Raw genomic sequence first — 21,033 nt, 5'->3', positions numbered from 1 at the left:
TTTAGGAGTTGCTGCTTCCTGGCACTCATAAATCCAGTCAGTGCCAGTGGGACAGGGTCATGGCCGTGCAGATCATCTCCCCAGTGCTTTTTAGGTGTGGCCAGTGGTGTTTCTCAGGCGAAAAGACAAGATGTTCCTAAGATCCCAGCCGGGAGAATGACTGAATTGCCGGAAATCTGTTTGCACAAATAAATTCAGCTGCTGCCTTATCTGAAAGTGACAAATTTTTATTAAATTGTGCTTTTATCAGGCTGACTGTGGCATGAGTTATATGAGAGGCTGTTTTTAACATCCTCATCAGCAGCAGCTCACTTGGAAGCTGGAGGAGGCGGAGCAGGAGGGCGCGGGGCGGTTTTTGGGGGGCGGGCCGAGCTCCAAGCTTTACCGCGCCTTGTCGGGGCATTACGGTAGCGCGCGGAGCGCTGCGCGCATAATGCCGCCGTTACGGCTGCCGGCGCCGCCGTTCTCGCGAGAGGCGGGCGCGGAGTTCCCGCGAGATCCCGCGGCCGGGGTGAGGAGGGAGATCCAAGCGGGGCGCGCGGCGGTGAGCGCTGAGGGCGGGACGGGGGGAAAGGGGAGACAAGGAGGGCTCTGGGGTCCCACCCCGCTCTTCCCCCGGGGCAGCCGTGCCGGCGAACCCCTCGGTGCCCGGAGCTGCTCCGTGCCCGCCGCGGCCGCTCTCGGTGTTCGCTGCCCGCCGCCGGTCCCTGCGTGCCCCGAGGTGAGCCTTGGCCACGGGTTTTCCTGAACCGGACCGGGTCACACACCTAAGTGTCGTCTTAATTGCTAGTAGGTTTGAGAACGGCCTCGCTGGAGCTGCCTGCCGGCAGGTGCGTTTGGTAGTCCAGAGCTCAGTTTGGGTTTTGGCAGATCTGTTGCTTCTGCGCCGCTCTTACGCCTCCTGCTCGTGATGCTGTAAATGCAAACAGTAACTGCTGTGTAAGCCCGGGAGTGCAGGAGCCCGGAGGCAGCCCCAAGTCTCTGTCTGTGCTACAAGCCATGTGGATGTTGTGGCTGCCTTTCCTGGTCCTGGACCTTTTCCGGTGTTTCTGGGGATTTACGGAGCGTGCAGTCACTGGAGGGACTCACCTAAAGTTTCCTGAAATCTGGGAAACCTTGCAGGCTTTTCTGAGTGCCACACTTGATTTCTCTTTGGCCTTTTAGTTAGTACCGTTCTAAATTGGAAGGAAGAGCTACATCTCGTTATATGAATAATGAGATGCAGTTTCACTTATACAAGTGATCAATGGACTTGGGAAGACTTGTTGGAAATTAGAGTCCAGAGTGCTTCTGGGAAACCAGAAACAAGTTGTGTAGCAGGAAGGGTTTGCTGCTACTGTGGAGTTAGTTCTGCTCCCATCAGCTTCAAAAATTAGGGGGAAGAACAATGAGTTTGGTTTGGTCAGAGAAGAAGAGGCTGTCTTGCATCTTTTTCTCATTTCAGAGAAAATTAAAACTTCAGCCTGGATGGGATCATGTTTTCTGTGGGTCCCAGCAGTGCAGATTGTTTCTTACCCTATAAATTGGAAGACCTCGTGTTTAGTGTTTCCTCAGGGCAGTGATGGATCCCTCTTTAGCACAGCATCTTGCTCTGAGTGTTTTGCTGATGATTATCTGTCTATTTCCAGAGCCATGGAGGACTTGGAAAATAATACCACTGTCTTCTCCACCCTGAGATCCCTCAACAACTTCATTTCACAGCGAATGGAGGGAGTGTCTGGGCTGGCTACGCCTGGATCTTCTCAAAGCTCCTTACAGATGCAGTACCAGCAGAGGATGCAGGTGAGGAGTCCTCATCTTGGTGATTCCAGCAGTATCACTTCAGTGTGGTCATGTGCTCCTTTTGATTCCAGGAGTTAGGAATTTCATTCAGTTCTGACTGTTTGTTTTGAAACTGACGTTCTGAAATTGACGCAAACAAATAAAGGAAGCTTGCTGTCACCATTCTGGAATCTTTTCCAGAATATATTTATTTTTTTTTTAATAGTGTCAGACAGATTTATTTCTGTTTTGTAAAAGTTTAAGAAAGGTCCTTTGAATTTATTCCCTGCTAGTTATATCTGTGTACCAGCTCAGGAAATTAAATTGTGAGTTGTTTTTATATTGCTGAACAAAGGAGCTTTATATCTTAACGTTTTTTCTAGTAAGACACTTTGTTACCTTTTTTCAGGATTTAAAGCTTCTTTGCCTGGACACATTCAGGAGACTTGCATTGAGCTGTGGCTTTGATATGCAAACCAGTTGTGCTTTCTTATCCACCTGAGTTATTTACTTTTTTTTTCTGTTAGCTGTTTCAGGCTCATAAAGCATAAAGTAAATTGACAATCTTAGATCCCAGGGACTATTTATTAGGCTGGAATGAAGTTTCTCTATTCTGTATCTTAATATAATTTCTATTTCAGCCTCTAAGTAAAACATAAGTTTGCTTCTTTTTAATGTAAATCTGCTTTCATTTGAAATGCTGACAAAAATTTAAGCTTTTTCTGTCTGTGCTACATCTCTGGTGGCAGCAGTAGTTGCAGGAGGCTCTCTCTGGTTAGAGTCTCCATTGGCTCACCAGGATGTGAGCAATTCTGTTAGTATTGTCTGTGCTCTCAGGTAATTTGAGTGAAAAAATGAAGTGTAATGTTGCAGAGGTCATGGAAAAATGTGTTATTTTGTTCAGCAGTTACTTTTATTGGGAGCGTGATGTCATCTGTGCTTCTTAGGCTTGGGGAGTTCATAATTAGCTTTTTAGATAGAGAAGTAGATTTTGTCAGACTACATCTAGAGATTGAGAAATTCTGACTTAAGAACCAGGAATTAGTTTCTTTCCAATTCACCTTGGTTTGATGTGGGTTCCTGAGCGTGATGTTGAACTCTTTGTTTCCCCATCTACAGCTGCTGTGAGAGGTGCCACAAATGTGATAGTTTGTAAAATGGCAGTGTCAGCTGAGCAGTACAGGGCATGATGATACTGTTGTGCTGTTAATGGTGTGCAATGTCCCTTTTCACACATGAACTGGCCAGCTGGAGGAACAAGCTGGGCAGATCCACTCCAAATCCCAGCTGCTGCAGGTGGAACGGGAGAAGATGCAGATGGAGCTGAGCCACAAACGAGCTCGCATCGAGCTGGAGAAGGCAGCTAATACCAATGCCAGGAACTATGAGGTGAGTGGGATGTCTGCTCATGGCTTGGGAGCATTGGCCTAAGCCAGAACACATGGAGAGCATTTACATCAGTGGTTTGGGTCAGGGATGTGCTTTGGTTTGCAGTGGTCTGTCTCAGAATGTGTGTAGTTACTCTTCGGAGTGAAACAAAGCTGAAAGGAGCACTCCAGGAGCAAGCCTGATGTTCTCCAGCTGCTAATGGACACTCTTCAGAGCAGGACTTCAGTGACTCTGGAATGCATTTACTGCATTTGCATTTACTGTGGGTGTGGGTGTCAAGTTGCCAGCACCAACCCATCTACAGAACTGCTCTGCAGCTCCCCTCTCAGTGCACTGCACTAACTGGCTCATGTGCACAAGAGTGTGAACTTGAAGCCTCGTTAGGTTCACAGATCTGATCACTGGATTCTGTTAGCTTAGCACTGAAGTTGTCATGGGTGGCAGTAACAAAAGGGATTTGTTATATGTTTCTCCCAGAAGTATTCAATAATTTTTCTCCTAGAGGGTTTAAACTTCTGCTGGCATAATTGCAAGCATTTGGTTTGTGTGACTGTAATTAATTGGAATGGCAGCAGTTCCAGCCACGCAGTGTCACACAAGAGAGCCTGCACTGATAAAACAGTGAGCCTCACTCAGGGCCTAATAGCTTTTATTGGGTTCTGCTTTTCTGCCCACATATGTTTGCTTAACGACGTTACTGAATAAGCTGTGGATCAGTGGCTTTTGCAGCATAATAAAAGTCTTCTATGTGGGTGATTATTGAAAAAGAAATCAGTAAAAAATAATAAGTATGTTTTGTTGTATTTTATGAGGGTGACAGATTTAATGTGTGGTTGTGAAATAGGGAGTCAGTGACTAAATTCCTTCTTCCTCTGAAGTAAGGTGATGTGGGATTAGGCCAGGAAGAGTGCAAACTGGAATGTAGCTGAGTCAGTCACAGAAACCCTTGAAGTACTGGTACAAAAAAAGGGAGCAGCATTAATCCAGCACTGTGGTAATTACCCTGCTCAGATTCTGTGTTTTTCTGAGTCATGTGGATAAAGGTTTTAGGAACCTCACATTGCTTTGCATAATCCTTGCTTACTATGCAAATCCATGTCTCCAGTTGCTTTGATTAGCAAAGCAATTTGCTATGCATTTTTTTCAATAAGTATTGATCAATTTGTGGTAGGAGTAAACTGAAATGGTATATGAAAGGTTGTCAGACTGCAAGAATATTTATTGTATTAGTTGATAATATTTTCTTTTAAATGGCCTTAATTTCAGAAGTTGTAGAGGGAAGTTGGTCTTATTAACCCAGCTGTTGAGGTCTGAGTTTCTGAAAGTCAATTTTCTGTTTATGGGTCAGCTTTAAATTGGAGATTGAATGTTTTCATCTTTAATCTGCTGGAGAGTGTGCAATGGAGTCTGTGAAGCCACATCTGTATTGTCATAGTCATGTCTTAGTGTAAAAGATTTGGAAGAAGTGGTCTCTTAATTTTCCAGCTCCATTTCCCTGGGTAATTCCTTGGGTAATTCTATTGAGTTACTGCTGATAAATTTTTGTCCTTGCTAGGTTAAAGCTGTGGTCTGAGTAACTTTGCTTCATGATGAAGCAATTACCATTGGTGATCATAGTAATAAGAAATGAGGACAAAAGAAGGAAAAATGGCTTCACCTTTCTGCTGCTTTCTTCTGAAGTCTCTGTGTTTTTTCCCTTGGCCAGCGAGAGGCTGACCGTAACCAGGAGCTGCTCACGCGCATAAAGCAGTACCAGGAAAGGGAAACAGAGGCTGAAAATAAACTGAAAGAACAAATGGAGACGAACAAATCTTACAAGAAGAGCATGGAGACAATGAGTAAGAAGCTGCAAGAGAAGGAGAACAAATTAGCTGAAGCTAATGAAGTAAGAACAGAGTAATTTTTAATCCATCCATAGCTCCAGGTGACTTTGCAGTTCTTGTGACTTGAAAATGCCCTTTTTGATTAAAAAAACGCTTAAACAAAATAACTGGAACATTCTGTTCATCACCTGGAAATGAATAAACCCTCGTGGTGTGTGTCTTTTCTGTCAAAGTTTAGAATCAAATCAAGCCCAGATGCAAGTGAGCAGGTCAGAAGGAGAAGAGATTTCTTAGACAAGATGATATGGAGAAGGAGAAAAAAAATGTGAGGTGCAACATCCAGCATCTGGGATCAGAAGAGTGAAGAAAGGGACAGTGATGGAGGAGATAATATAGGAAAGTGTTCAGGGAAGTCAAGAGAACGGTAGAGTGGATGAGAGCAACAATATGAGCCAAGTGTGTCTTCCTGAAGTGTCTTAAATGCCTGTGCATTCTACTGCAGAATGAATACTTGGGTAACAGTTTCAGTATATTTGGATGCCCAGGCCATCTTCTCAACCCTCAACCTTCTCAGATATCATTATAGTTAAGTTCAGCTATTTAATTTGTAACTTTCCTGTAGCAGTTGTTGATCATCAATCACTAACTCCTTAAGCCCTGCTCCTGCCTAGGTGTCACTGGAAATGTAGCAATGTGATAAAACAGGTAAATGGATTTAATGTTCCAGTTATCAGTGATTAAAACCAGGGGAAGAGTGATGGTACATTAGAGAAACTAAACCCACCTAAAAGATGTGTGCTGCAGTTCTGTGTCTGTGTTCTTTTATTCTTATCAGTATCAAGATGAGAACTCTACCTGTCTGTCTGGAAGACACACTACATATGTAATGTTTTGAGATATTTCTCTTTTTCTCTGTTACAGGGAGCTGAGTAATGGCTATTGAAACAAACCTGTGAGCTTTTCTTTAGAGTTAATATATTTAGAAAAAAAATATCACCTAACTTTAAAGTTTGATGTTTTTCATGCCAGTTTGAGGTCACTCATTTAAGAGATAATGTAAATGACAATTTGGATGGCAAGTGAAAGTGCAAAATTATTTTCTCTTTATTTGAGGTAGGTTTACAGGTCTGAAGGTTTGCAGGAGTGTGGGATTATTTCTAAGATTGTGTTAATACTTTTTAGTTGGAAATTATTTCTATCACCGTCCATAATATCCAGCTTGGAAAGTCACAGCCTTGTGTGTTTATGCTTTTTTTTTTTTTTTCCCATTAATTCAGACAATCACTGTATTAAAAGGGAAAATATCAGAGCTGCAATGGAATGTAATGAACCAAGAGATGCAGATGACAAGCCAAGACTCTCAGAAGCAGGAACTGATGGAGCAGCTGGATGTTGAAAAAAAGTAAGCAAGGGATGAATGACTGTAGGGAGAAAAAGGCAAACAGAACTTCAGTCTTGTGCAGCTGTCATCACTCAGAAAACTTTCAATGGTGTTTGATTTCTGCTCTTCAAAGGGGTTCTTTGATCTGGGTGTGCAGGTTATAACTGTTGTTTGAAACCAGCTCTGAGGTGCAACATTAATTGTACCTTAAGGAAAAAAACCACAAACTTGAGCTTTAAATCTCATTGATGTTTCGTGTTCCTGGTGGAGAGTTAACAGAAGGGATGTGGGTGGGAAAGGCTGATCTGAACTTTATGGACTGAACAGATCAAAAATATGAAACCTTAAATCATAGTGGAGGGGTAATTGAAAGTTACGAGTGTGTTTTTCCTTGCTTGCTAACTTCAGCTCTTCAATTTCTAAGTTGTGAAGTTTTGTTTACTCTGAGTATATATTTGTTCTCAGAGTTAAGGGCTTGATTTTTTTTTGTATTTTTCTCAATATGCTTCTTTTTATTGAAATGAATGGATATTTTTGTCTCTGAATAAGAGGGAGTTGATATGAGTGTGAGACTGAAAGAGCAAATGCTATATAAGAGTAACATTTACCTTGTTAGTGCTATTTGACTCTGTTGGTCAGAGACTTCTGAAGGTGGGTTGTTTGTGGTACCTGAATTCTGGGAGCTCAAGTGCTTCTTGTGTCTTCATCTGACAGGAAATGGCAGGAGGCAAGTCAGCAAATCCAGACACTGCAAGCAAGCCAGTCCTTACTGACAGAATATGAACAGAAGATTAAGGTAAGAAACTTTGTGACCTATATAAAGCTTTAGATTTTAATTCCTTCAGTGGAAGAACAGAATGCTGCTTTTTAAAAAATTGGCTATTGCAGAAGTAAAAGGTTAGTTTGTCATATAAGTACCTGAGTTGGTTGCTAGCAAGAGTTGAGCTTGGGTGGACCAGGCTCTCTACAATTAACTGTAACATGACACTTTGCCTTTGTTGTATCAATTGATTGAAAAAAGCATGCTTTCTCTATAGAAAGGTGATTTATATCCTTAAGCAGTACTCTGTAGGAATGCTTTTTTTGGTCTTTTGCCAATTTGCTCTGCAAAAGACTGCTTCTAGAGTGATTTTTTTTCAAATGGGGTGTGATGAGCCCAGCAGCTACAGTTATTTTCTGCTTCCCAGAAAATCCTTCCTCTGCAGTTGTGTTTAGAAAGTGCAATTACTTGTAAAGCTTTCAAAACTACATTATCTTAAACATCAGTATGGAGATGCTTTTTGTGCATCCAAATGAGCACATAGGTTGGTGGGAATGTATATTTTTAATTTGTCTTGTCTTCCTGGCAGAGGCAGACGTGGAGAGTTACTTTGATTTGAGCAGTGCTGACAGTGGCACTGCCTTGCTCTGAAGCCAACCTGATTGCCAGCAAGAGGAGACTTTCTCCATTGAAATGCAAAGATGGAAAACAGGATATAAGTCTGCAACACAGCCCTGAATAATTCAGTTTTTTAGTGGCAAACTCCCCAACATTTACCATAACCTTGAAATGCACATTTGTGTTTTTCTGTACCCAATTCTTGCTTTCCTCTGTATTTCATTGGAGGAGGGATAGACGACAAGAAAATCAGATTTTGTTCAGTTGATAGAAGAGGATCATTTTAATGAGTAACTGAGGGTTTTTTGTTATAAACCTGGACTAAGCAAGTGTAGAGAGAGGAGACCAGCCCAGGTATTAAAAGTGAAACAAGATTCATCCCTGCTTTGAGCATGGATTGGAAAACATGACCTCCTGAGTTCCTTTCCAACTTCATTCCTGTCCTTGATTTGAGCTTAAAAAGTGCAATGCAGAAATGGCTCTTACAAATTGCAACTTACTCATTGCAGTCCTGTTCTCATCCCATGTTTTCCAGGATTTGGAGCAGAAGTTGTCCCAGCAGGAACATGATGCTGTAATTGTCAAGAACATGAAGGCAGAACTGTCTCGTTTCCCAAAAATGGAGCGTGAATTGCGCCAGCTCAGGGAGGAAAATGCCTACTTCAGGTGAAGGAAGGGTTCAGGTGTTGAGGGTTGTGTTCTATACATGCTATAGCTGCACTGTCTGCACTTCACATCCCTCTTTAGGGTTTCCACATGGGAAAGCTCAGAAGGAAGTATTTCATATAAATACTGCTTATGAATTGAGCAGTGTCGTGGTGCTTACTAGATGAGAGGAATTGACAAGATCTGAGGAATCTTCTTGAACACAGGAACCCCACAGAATGTGCATTCATTGTCCTGGGTGGTGATTTTGGGCTGTTAAAACAAAACTCAATGTTTAAAGGTAGTGATCAACTCCATACAGCTTGGGGAAAGAATTTCCTGTAGGGAGAAGAGGCAGCTGAACATTTCTCTAAGAACTGGTTTTGCTTAGCTATTGTTACCACTGCTTTAAAGGCCTGTTGTTCCAGCATAGTGTTTAGAAAGTGTCTGGTTTAAATTTATAAAGCACTCTGATACAGCCATTGGGTAGAGTAGGCTTTCTGGATTGTCAAAGTGACAATCAGTTTGAAAAATTAAATTAAATGTAATGTGAAATAAATTGCCTTAAAGTGTTGGGTGGTTTTTGTTGTTGTTTGTGTTTTTGTAAAATTACATGAGTCATCTTGACAGCTTTTTTTTTTTTTTTTTTGAATTAAGTAATTTTCCTAGGTTTTGGTCTTGTATTTATTTCATTATAATTTTAAATTGTTTGTCTTGGAATTTTTTCTCATGCTTATTTTTCTACATTGGAACATACCAATAGATTAAAGGTCATTTGTTTTTATACAGTTTTATTTCACCCTTGTACACCTCTATAGAGGAAAAACCAAGCAGTGCTCCAAACCCCAGGTCTGTTCTGCTTGCTGTGTTCCAGCCAGACGGAAAAGCAGAGTTTGGAGTCTTTCATTACCCTTGTTTTGACAAATAGTAAAGCAGACACAACGCTTCAGCTCATTTGGGCATAATTAGGATGGTATTTAGAGTAGGAAAAAAAATTCAATAAAACTATTTTTTTGGTAGCAGTGGCTTTGCTGTGAAGGTTATAGAAGTGAGTCAGTTGAATGTCATGATTCCCATGGGATTCCTGTATATCTGAAAGTTTGTGAACGGGAATTGAATTGCATGAACCTGTAGTAATTGTCTCTCTTCATCACAGGGAAATGAAAGAAAACAATGGTTTGCTTAAAGAGGAAGTGGAAGGTCTCCAAAGGAAGCTGGAACGCTATGAGAAAGTCCAAGCACAGCTAGTGACTGTGGAATTGGAAAATGAGGTGAGGAGCTGGGAACATCTGGTGGATGAGCAGAACAGGAGTTTCCTCTATTGCCTGTCCTGACTTTTAGGCTCTTCCTGTATTGTGTTACTTAAGATATGATACCTCCTTTAACTCGAAGCAGACATTCCCAAACTGGAAAGTCAGCATGAGGGGGGTTATGGCAAGGAAGGTGTAAAAGGCAAAAGGGATATTTACTGTTCAGCTGGAGATTTTGTGTACAGAATAGTCTCATCATAGTGTCTATTTTAGCCTTGATGTTTCTCTTTTACCTTTCTTTTGGAAAGGCTTTTTCTGGCATCAAGCTCTGTCCAGGTGTGCTGGTGATGGAGAGGTGTGTGAAGAGCCTTGGTATCCAGGGCTGCAGATTGACAAACCAAAAATGCTGGATAATATCAGGAAATCCACAGCAGGAGAAGGAATGACACTGACTTTGCATAGAGGATTATAAGAAAACTCTGGTTTTGAGTTTTCTAACAGCTCTGGTGAGCTGTTACAACATGTGTCTATGTCTAACTCTACTTTTAATCTTCACTTTAGAAGCTTCTGGGAAAATTACAAAGCTGGGAGAAACTGGATCAGAGCACTGGCTTAAATATCAGGTATGTGCTCACAGCTCTGGAGGCAAGTAAGACTTTTAAGCCCTTTCCTCTTCTGACTGATGTCTTAAGTGTGTTGGTCATGCTTTCTTTCTGTCCCTTCTTCATGTGGAACCTTTTCTAGTACATTTTGTCATATATGAGAAGAAAATAAGATAACACAATTTTAAAAGTAACTTTGGGAACTAAGAAATGTTTTTCACCAAGTCACCTTGAGTAATGTCTTTGAGGTGGGGGATCAGTTTGGAATTCTTGAAACTTTTTGTGCATAGCTGCATTTTTGTTTAGTTAGAGATTCCACTTGCTTAATAAGTGAATTTCTAAGAATTTTATATGTCCAGAGAAGAGATTGTGTGCTACTTGTGGCAAACTGTTGTAAACATATTTCCTTTGAAATCTGGATATCAAAATTAGCTGCTAGATCATGTTGTGACTTTCTTTCCTTAAAGCAGCTGAAGAAATGTTATTTTAGTTATTTTGTCAAAGCCACTCCCCAGTTGTGTTTGTAACACCAGCTGGTCTGTGTGCTGGTACTCAACAGCTCTTCCTGACATCTGGAGCAATGAACCAGATTTTTTAAGGTCCCTGTGTATGTGGTATAAAAAGAAGCTGGAAATAGTGGAATTTTTGATCATTCTATTTTGCTGCAGAAGTTGTTCTGTTTATATATGAATCTTTTGTGTGCCATGTTTCAACACTGTTTTATTTTCTCTAAATATTTACAGTGTTATTACATGAGAAAAGATGATGCTTCTTTGTAAACAATTTGAGCATTGATCACCTTTCACACTGGGTCAAGCTAAAACATGAGCAGCAGAACCTCATCTTGCCAGTTGTTTCTCCATTCCATTCATTCCACACACCCAGCCACAGAGCGGTGTCTGCACACTGCTGGGATTGTTTGGAAATGCACATATGGTTTGGACACATCACTGCTTCATGTAAAAGATACTTGTGTTCCAACTTGGGAAATCTCCCTTAATTTTCTCAATGTTTTCTGTTTAATGAGGATAACAAACCTTTTCCAGATGCTTGCTGGTAGGTAGCATGCTTGAGGTTCTCTCCTGCATACATTTAGATGAAGATGGAATTATGCTGAGTCTCCTATGGTAAGGTATGGACAGAAATTGTAGGAATCCTTTTCACAAAACCTTTTGGAGTAAAAGCTTTTTACTTACCTCAAGCTGTTAAAGGTTTAACGAGGTAATTTCACAGCGGGAGAGAAATGGAGCCAAGTGATTCTGCCTGTTGAAGTCTAATAACTCCTTCATTTAAAATCAGAATATTCACTGTGAAGTGCTAGTTTTGTGATTGGGCCATATTGTTTAGTGCTATTAATGGCACCTTCTACAGAAAGGGGAATTGCTCTTGAGAAAGATCATCTTTTCATGCAATTGGAGCAAGTGGGACTGGATGATTTCCCCCTCCCTCTCTTATTGTTCTTTTTCTTTTCTTGCTCAGACTTCTTACAGCATGAATTACATTAAGTTTTGGTGAGGGTGATGAAGATGGTGAGAGATCATTGTTCTGGTTGGATCCTGGAGAATGCTGTTGGTGAAAGTTTGAGAAGAGTTAATTGCTCATCTCATAGTAGAAAAGAAACAGGAACAAGTTGGCTGATTGTCCCAAAGGGTCAGAGGAATGTTCTGTTTGCTAATAACTAGATAAGAAAGGGAAAAGGGAATAAATTAGGATTTCTCATCTTTTCTTATCAGGTTCTTCATTGGTACAGAGGATGTAAGAGAAGTGCATGCAGCGTGCGGAGTTTTAGGAGAGGATGATTTTTTATTTCCTCCAGCACTTCCACAGGGCTTGTTCAGTGTCTGCTCTCAGTGGTTTCTGTTCACTGATTGCCTGCTCCCAGCAGGCTTTTTGTCAGATTGGCTTATGATCAGCCCTTGCAGTGTAATTTTATGTAATAATACTTGGGAAGGAGGTACAGCTTTCATGAGTGTGGTGGTAATCCAACTGTTTTTAGTATGGGTCTCTTTTTGGTGACAATGGAAGAGTGTTTATAATGCTTCACCTTGTTGGGGGAAAACAAGTTCATTAACAGTTGACTCTGGCTAATCTTTTGTTTGCTCGTTCTGGATTCCACTTGTAAGCTCCTGGGCTTTCTCTCTTTTCATGAACAGTAGAAACAAAGACAGTTGTAGCTCTATAGCAAAATATCCCTGTGCTGTACCTAGATAATAAAATAGGACTCGTCATATGTGCTATATTGGGTTCATGTGTACACATTCTAAATCTATGTCATCTTTCTTGTGTTCTATTATATGTCCTTTGGATTTCTTGAGCTTCTTAATGCCTACCTTGCAGTATACTTGGCTCTGTTTTTTATAGTGAATTTAGGTCCTTTTTGTGTGTAACTGTTATGCTGCCAGGGATTTTCATACATTTGTCATGTGTTGCTCTGACTTGATATTTCTGCTGTAGAATTGGTTTCAGCTGTAAAGGGAAAAAACCACAAAATGTTCTTGCTCTGTGAGTAGAAAGCCTTATTTATTTTGGAGTGCACTGTCCTATAGAAGGATATTTATACATGGCTTTTTTAGGACTGTTATTAGGAAAGGGTTGTGTTGAGAAAACAAGCTTCTTGTACTCTGTCTCTCCAGGATGTGCTGATGTAGTTTCTATTTCTTCAAAATCCAGTATTTGAGTAATTGAGTTGTTGACCATCTTCACTGACAAACCATGTTAATCATGACACACTCGGTTGTTTTTTCAGCATTGGGCTATTAGATTAGAGACTTTTTCCAGGCAGTTCCTCTACTGCCATTAAACAGTTAATCTATTTTATCAGAAAAATACTTGGGGGAGGTTTTGGGTGACAGCAGCGGCTTTATTTGGGTGACAAAGCTCAGAACTCCCACGAGATGGCGCCCGCTCTCCTGCAGGAGAAGGAACAGGATCGCTCCAGCCTGGGATTCAGCCCGGTGTGAATCCATCAACCTTGGGAAGGGGCAGCTGCTCTCAGGAAAACTCGTCATTGCTGCCGGCAGAGCTTTTAAACTCTTTCATGCTGCCTGCATGCAGTCACCGTCCCCTTGCCCAGTACTCCGGGCTGTACCTTGGTATGAAAAAGGTTTGTGCAGATTTCTCTGATGGAATATGAAACAGTTTTTTTCTAGCTGACTTTGTAAACTTCATATTTACACCACATATTCTTAATTTTGTCTTGTTTAATAGGAGTTCTTCACAGCCTGGTTCTTTTCTCTCCACCCCAAGCTTTAGAATTGCATTCTCAGAGCAGCACTGTTATTGTTCTGCATTTCCCTTCTGCAGCATGTAGAGGATGCCCAAGTAAAAAATGAGGGTGCTTGTCCTGTGAGCTATTAATCTAAATAAGCCTCTTTTGCTGCTGTTTGTCTGTGTTTGGTTGATATTGTTTTTGTCCTCTAATGAATTTAGCAAGCGATTTGCCATCCTTAAATAGATATACCCTGGAGTACTGAGTGATGGAAAAAGATGTGCATCAGGTATTTGTTAAAGCTGAGGTAGTAACTCTGATACTGAAGGTACTGATAGCCATTGATAGCAGCTGACAAGGTCTAATGCTAAATTTATCTTTGTATTATTACATAAGTGGCAGAAGAATGCAAGTTTTGAAATGTTGGATTTTGGCTGAAGAGTCATACAAGTGGGTGAAGACTGCCAGGTGGGCCACAAACAACAGCTTCTGAGGAGTTTTAGGCCAAGCTTTTTTTCTTTTTTGAGGTAATAAATAGTAATGTGTGATACAGGGTTTGGTTTTGTTGTTTGTTATTTTGCTTCATGTTTTTTTAATGGAAGTAATTAATATAAAGTTTTTACGGATTCACCTGCTGGGCTCAAAGATCTTTTTTATACACAGCAGAATTATTTTATATGGGTGATCAAATATATTGATTATGGTCTATTTAAGTCAGTCTTTCCTTTTTGGAGCACTGCTTTCTGTTGCCTGACAGTGGTAGTGTCAGCTCAGGCTTGGTTGGTGTTCATGTGTAGGAAAAACCAAAAGATTTTGTTCATACAACTTTTCAGAATAATTTCAGTTTTTTCCACGGTGAGGATCTGAGCTGTCCTTTTCTGAAGGGCCATGGAATACAGTGTGGAAATTAGAAGTGGAGCTGATGTATCAGAGAGAAGAGAAGTGTGCTTGGACTCTTGTGTGGAGCTCAGAGACTCTGGTCAGGGGCTTGGTTGTTCTGAGTCACTTCCCACTCTGGTTCTGGGGTCAGTCAAGTCTTGGCCCCGTGTGCTGATGGTGTGAGGCTGACCCAGACACACGTGGGGTTCACTGAGTCTGGCTTTGGGGAGTGCCCACAGAGCCCTCCACGGTGAGTGCAGGTGGCTGCAGCAGTGAGATCTGGAGCTGCTGTGGCTGTCTGGGGAGCTTGCTGGCCAGGCCAGGCCTGCCAAGGGAAGTGCAGTCTGGCAGGAATTTGGGCCAGTGCTGAGGAACCATTTTCCCTTGGTGGAGCTGCCAGCTGCAGACAGCAGACACTGATCTGCTGACCTGTCGCCTCGAGCCAAAGAAGTGAACCTGGGAATGCTGACCTGGTTTTCTTTCTGAAACATCTGTGGGCTGGCTGGCTGACAAATCTTGGGGACTAACTTCCTGCAGTGTCTGAGACCAATTAAGAGAGGAGATAGTGTGAATGTGTATGCATTTCCTCTCTAAGAAAGGGTTTAATTAAGTGGCAAGCATCTCTATTTAGTACACTGGTTTGCACAGTTGTAATTCATAATTACCCAGGTGCTACACTCAGTACGGGAAGTCCTTCTATGCACATTCTGCTTTTGGAGCTGGGGGAAGGGAGAAGAGAGAGGGAAAGGGGAATCAGATTTCTTGATTCTGCATTTAGTGGTGGATTAGTGCTCTTTTTTTCAGTGAATAGAAGAAAAAGGAGAATATTTGAGTTCTCTACTTTCCTTTTTGAATCTTGATTAACTATGCTTAGTTACTGTGCACTCTCTTCCATCCAAGACATTGAATATCTTTGCAGTAGTGAATGAAGCTCATAATCTTTTCCTTTCTCACAAGATAGTAATTTGTCTTTCTCTGAATGTCCATTATGAGTAAGTGGTTACTAGTTTAAAAAAAATCTGTTGACAGATATACAAAGTAGTGCATGTTGAAATAATTTGAATTACTCATGTTACTCTGGATGCTTAATTAACTGCAGCCAGTCAAGACAAGACTGGGGGTTATTGTTGCTGGTTCCAGTAATGCCATGATTCTGGCATGATCATTCCATAGTGGAGCAAATATTTTTATGGGATAGCCTATTGTAGTCCTGTGGTCTTTTGTCACCAAGCAAGAAATCAGTCTAATGAAAAGCATTTGGTGCTGGCTGCCCCCTGTAACTGTACCACTGACCTGAACTACAGTGTTAATTTCTCTGTTGGAGGGTGAGAAGTTTGGTTTGTCTGGGTTGGCCACTGATGGCCCCAACTTTAGAATTGTGTCCTTAATTGGAGGAGAAAATTAGGATTAGCATAGTATGAGGATATTGAAGCTTCATGTTCTATGTCTTAGTTTTTCATAAATAGTTGTAATTTATGATCTGTGAACAGACTGAAATTTGCATGACTGCTGTTTACAAGATTCCCAGTGTAAAACAAACTGTCTCCTCACAGTAGGAATTCCCAGGGTACCCAGTAGGGAAATAAATGATGCATAGGGGGAACGAGTAATTAAAAACCACCACAGACAAGTGCTAAAACCCAAAACAACAACCAAAAAGCACTGTGCTTGTTAGAGAAACTTTTATGGTTATGAGGTCTCAGCTTACCTCATGGATGGATTATCTGCTATTGTCCTGTACAGACGCAGTACTGCATTTTACTGTTACTTTTTTGCCTTCTACTGAAGGTGAAGGTTTGAGAAATGCTAAAGAATTCACTGTCTGAAGAGGGCCCATTTATGCAGGTTGCTAGTATTCCCCCAAATCCCTCAGAATAAGGCTTTCTCCTGGCTTCTGCACAGGGATTAATACTGAGTGAATTTCCCTTGCATTGTTCTGCCAGGACAAGTTAGTCCCAGTTTAGAGCAGCTCTGCCATTCCTGTCTCACCTGGGGCTTCTGACTCCAGTGTCTGTCTTCAAATATTCTGTTCCGCCCTGGTACCTTCTGGTTCTGTGAACTCTGCAGCTGAAAGAGATGTCCTTGCAGAGCAAAAAAAGCAGTCTGGAATGGGAAACAGCAATCCCATTCCTGATCTGTTCCCTCATCAGGTCTCCTGTGTTGGTGCATAAATAGTTATGCTGTTCCAAAGCAGGGCAGGGGATGTGGAAGGGATGATGAGGGTAATCATTGTGTTTATATAGAAATAAAGGCTACGTGCTCAGTATTTGTAGGACTTAGCATGTGTGAAAGATGAAAGCACTGCCTCAGCAGCATTTAGCAGCTTCTTGAGGAGGAAGTGCCTGAACAGTTCCAAAGGGCATCTTTGGCTTTAGAGTGAGGTACAAGTTTAAAGAGAAAGCTGCTTGTGGTTATCTTACAGTAATTGTGCATGTGCTGAAGCCACCAATTTTTACATAGAGAAGTCTTGGAGGAAGCTGTCACCTGTTGAATGTGACATGCAGCATATGCTGGAGTATTGCTCTAAGCTCTTTTGTTCTTCATTATCCTGTTCTCTTGTTTTAAAATGTACATTATTCTTCACTTTCCACACTGCCTTAGGTTTTAGCTTTCCATGACAGAACACTTACTGTGCCTTGTGAGGAGAAAATGCTCCTTTGTAATCTCAAATTCTGAAGCTCCAGGCCTCAGAGCAGTCAGATGCAGTTTTGGAAGACTTCAGTCCATGTTTGGGTGTTGGCAGTAATGCATTTAAATGTGATGCTTGGAAGTGTGATGTCAAATCTGTGCTTTAACCAGAGTTTAGTTTTCTCCCATTCTCTTGGGGTTTATCCACTTAGTTTTAATAAAGCAACCACATTTCATAGATATCTTTAAGTGTTGTAGGTCTGTGTTTTACAGTTCTTCACTGAAATGCTGGGCAAAACTTCCTGCAGAGTTTCCTATCTGGTACTAATTTTCTCCAAAGAATGCTGTACTTATCTCTGATGTTCAAAAATATTAGTATTCTTTCTCCTTTGCCATTAATGCTTTTATTTCCATTTGAATATATCAGAGTAATAACTCTGGAGGCTAAAGGAGAGATAGGAAGAGTATAAAATAAAACAGACGAGCACCTGACATTGAGGCAGAGCAAGGCTGTAATGTATAATCAGATAATCAGAGTGAGAAGTAAGCAAGCTCAGATCAAAAATATATCTGTCCTTGCTTTGCATTTCAAAGCTCTGGGAACAGTTCAAGAGATTGTCTTCCCAGGATCACAGATCTGACATTGTGGAGACAGAAAAAGCTGTTTAAGCAACAGCTTAGCACACTGTCCATCTTTGGTGAAGGATGATTTGAGGAACTTCAGTAGTTTGAGTCCAAGAACTGTGTGCAGAGTAATTCAGCAATGTGTGCTGCTGTTGTCTGCTCCATAGCAGGTGTTTCATTTGCCATGGGGGCTCACCAGCCAGACACTCCATTTTGAGCTGCTGCTGTATTTCTTGCCAGTATTGTTTGACACTGTTGGAAAACAGTTGGGTAGAAGTTGCTTGGCTCTTTGCAGCATGTAGTGACCCATGTTATGTGTAAATGGCTCCAACTTTGCTGCTCACTCTGCTGTGAAGGAGAAGCTTTCAAAATACAGACACTTCTAAAGAGCCACTTTCACTGCATTAGGCAGCCCTGTTTGCCTTAAAGTGAAATTATCATTTAAATAGCAGAGACTAATCAGCAAGGGGATGGTTTGCTCCTGTCAGACAGCTCAAATACTTGTGCTTGATTTTTATTCAGCCTATCATTTGATCGTTTCCAAAAACCCAATAACCACTATAATCTCCAGCTCAGTTTTAATTTTACCTTTCCATTTCCATTTTAGCATCTTTCAGTATTTCAGCTCTAAATTTTAAGCTGGGGCTGTTGATGTGCCCTGCCTCCCATCTCCCTTAGATGTGCAGTGCTTTATCCCTCACTTACCCCCAAAGTTTTGCTTTTGCAGGGAAACTTTTAAACAAAAATGCACATCCCATACATGCATACTGGGGATGATTTTGTTTTAGCATAGCAATGGCTTTTTCAAAGCTCTTCTCTAAATGCAGAGGCCTTTTTTGAACAGAAGCAAAACAAAATGTTTCAGTAAGGATTCAAACTCTTGTGTGCTGCTGCCCTGTACTCCTGGGCATGGCCTTTAGCTACAGGGCAAGGAATCTCCCTTTTTCATTGGATCAAGGAATACCAAGATGGATTGTGCCACACTGATGTAACAGCTTTCTTTGACTAGAGAATTGATTATCTTATCAAATAAATCACAATAAATCTTATTTCTTTGAACTTCACTCAAAGAGGAACCACTTGGGAAAGTATAAGCCATGGAGGAAAAAATGGAAATTAATAGAAGAATTGTAGGATGTATAAGAATTGTTTAAGCAGGGATAGATTCAGTATTATTGAAAGGAAAATGCAAGGATAAGTGGAATTCCTCAAAGATTAGCCTTAGGATCTGCTTTATTTAGTATTTCTATTAATGGTTTTGGTGCAAAAATTTGGTATGTGCTGATAAAACTTGGCTAATGATGCCAAGTTCAGAGGATTCATAAATACACAAAAGCTGGATATGCAGAACTGAATGACCCTGAGGATTAGAGTGCAGAAATGGGACAAAATTCAATGAAACAAAGCACAATGCTCCATGGAATTGGGAGCTGAATGGAAACTTCTTTTGGAAAATGTAGCACATGCCGTAGAAAAGACCAGAAGGGCTGTGTGCTTGTTAAAATGACTGTTCATTCTCACACAGGGGATGCACCAGGAGAAAAATTGCCATGGAGGTGAAAGTGTTCAAGGGGCTTGGGAGATGCTTCTCAGAGTTCTGGTCAGCCACTGTGGAGGAAGATAGTGGGGGATGCAGAAAGTGGCTGCTGGAAGGAGCTTGGGAGCCATTCCACTGAGTGTGGAATGGAACAGCCTCTGGCAGAGTCTGGTGGGAGATGCAATTGCTGCCAGGAAATTCATGGATAGAAGGGGGGAGAAGGAAGGGGGATCCATTCTGGTGAGAAAAGGAACCAGCTATCCTTAAGACTTGCACTGGCATTTAAATCAAATTGCTGTAACCTTGCCATGAATGCAGTTACAAGGAGGTTGTTACTTTTAGAAAGACTAAAGTTCTGAATGCAGCTTCCAGTGGAGTCAAAGGTATCCAAATCACTGCTCCACAGGGTTATGGAAGAGATGAGTTACAGTAGCAAAGGACTAGACAGGAGCTAAACTAGAGAAGATTGTTTTCAGATCCCACATTCATTTGCATGTGCATGTGCCAATCTGTAAACAAGGGGATGTACTCAAGAATAGGAAGAGGGGACAGTACATTTTAGTTTGGAATTGCAGGCTTTATTTAATACCAGGGTTCTGAAAAATGGAGGTGGGGAAGGGGGAGTGGGGTTTAATGAGTAAAAGCGGATCATGTCCATCTTTCTGCCCATGCAGAACAAAACTGTGGACAGGGACAAAAAGTGTGAGAGCAGCTGACCTTTGTTCATGTTGAGAAATAAGCAGCAGTTTGCTGAAAAATGCACTGAGCTATTAAGAAGAGCTTATCTGTCAGTGCTGATAAGGCCAAAATATGATTTGTATCATTGGAGAAGCTTTTCTGAGTGTTTTTGGTGCAGGTTATCTTGATGGTGTTTTGAGAATGACTCACTCCTGGTTAGTGCTTAACCTCATCAGTGCCTAGAGCACGGATTCCTGCTTCTCAGGGAGCTGGGAAGGGGCTGCTTTAATCATCTGTCTCTGGTTTGTCATCAGTGCAGTGAGGAGCTCTGTGCTGGATTGGCCAGGAAAGGTCTAATTTTCAATTTTAATTGTACCTAACAGCCAACATAGCAACATCAACTTGGGCAGGAGGAAATTGGAAATGTATGAATATTACAGTACTTTAGTTTTTTAACATTGTTAAAGTGCTCTTGCTCTGACAAGCTTGCTTACGTGCCCTGTGAAGATGTTATGTAAGCTTTGTCCTGAAGCTCCAATCTGTCCTCCCTTGGGACTGCTTTCCCAGTGAATATTTTTGATGAAAGCTTATCTTTACCTGGGTTATATTCTCTTTCCTCACAAGCTACTTTTTAAAAGGGAGTATTATTGCAAATATACCTTTGTCCATGCATTGGTTGGAGAGAGAAAAATTCATGTGGGTCGGAACAGCAAAAGCACAGCACAATATTTTCAAACATTTCTTAAAGGGCACAGTGAACTTGAAATGTTAGTAAGTTAAAAGATTAATGTGATAAGTGCCTCAAGGTTCTCTCGAACTAGCTGCGATTATGTAAGTGTTGTTTGTTATTTTAAAATAACTCATAGCATGGAAATTAGCATGGTGGATTGGATTATTTACTCATCCATTTCTGGTCAGTGTCAGTGCTATCTTGGGCTAGATAGAAAAATCCAAAGTAACATGCAAGACTTGAAGCAGATTTTTATTTAGAAAGTTTGTTAACTCTCATCAGTATGAATTTTAAATAAGCATAAAGATATCTTGCTGTTTGGAGCTGTAGACTAAATAGAAAAGTGTTTAGCTTTCAGCTATAATCTCTCTTATTTGAAACAATATTCAACAAAGTTGTAAGGTATTAGAAGTGAGCTTCCTAAATTGTTGCTGTTTCTATAAATTATGCCTTTTTTTGTTTGAGACAGAATGAGAAGTGTTTTTTGTCTTAACCTACAAAACCCACAGCCTGAAGTGAG

The 21,033-nt window shown here is 41.1% G+C and overlaps 1 protein-coding gene across 5 annotated transcripts in view; it reads left to right on the top strand.

Moving 5' to 3' along the window:
- Positions 1-368: 368 nt before the first annotated feature.
- The window catches only part of MAD1L1 (mitotic arrest deficient 1 like 1), a 352,882-nt gene continuing 332,217 nt past the window's right edge, over positions 369-21,033 (top strand). Inside the window, exons 1-10 of one of the 5 annotated variants that reach the window (XM_053957710.1) lie at positions 524-544; positions 794-830; positions 1,629-1,782; positions 3,010-3,150; positions 4,856-5,035; positions 6,251-6,375; positions 7,069-7,150; positions 8,268-8,398; positions 9,534-9,648; positions 10,189-10,250. In XM_053957710.1, coding sequence (XP_053813685.1) covers positions 1,633-1,782; positions 3,010-3,150; positions 4,856-5,035; positions 6,251-6,375; positions 7,069-7,150; positions 8,268-8,398; positions 9,534-9,648; positions 10,189-10,250 — 986 coding nt within the window. In that variant the 5' untranslated portion in view covers positions 524-544; positions 794-830; positions 1,629-1,632. The other 4 variants (XM_053957711.1, XM_053957712.1, XM_053957708.1 and 1 more) reach the window with 4 other exon arrangements.

This window comes from Vidua chalybeata, chromosome 16, assembly GCF_026979565.1.
Source record: "Vidua chalybeata isolate OUT-0048 chromosome 16, bVidCha1 merged haplotype, whole genome shotgun sequence".
Taxonomy (NCBI): domain Eukaryota; kingdom Metazoa; phylum Chordata; class Aves; order Passeriformes; family Viduidae; genus Vidua; species Vidua chalybeata.
Note: the sequence above shows the minus strand (reverse complement) of the source record. Positions and strands in the feature narration are given on the sequence as shown.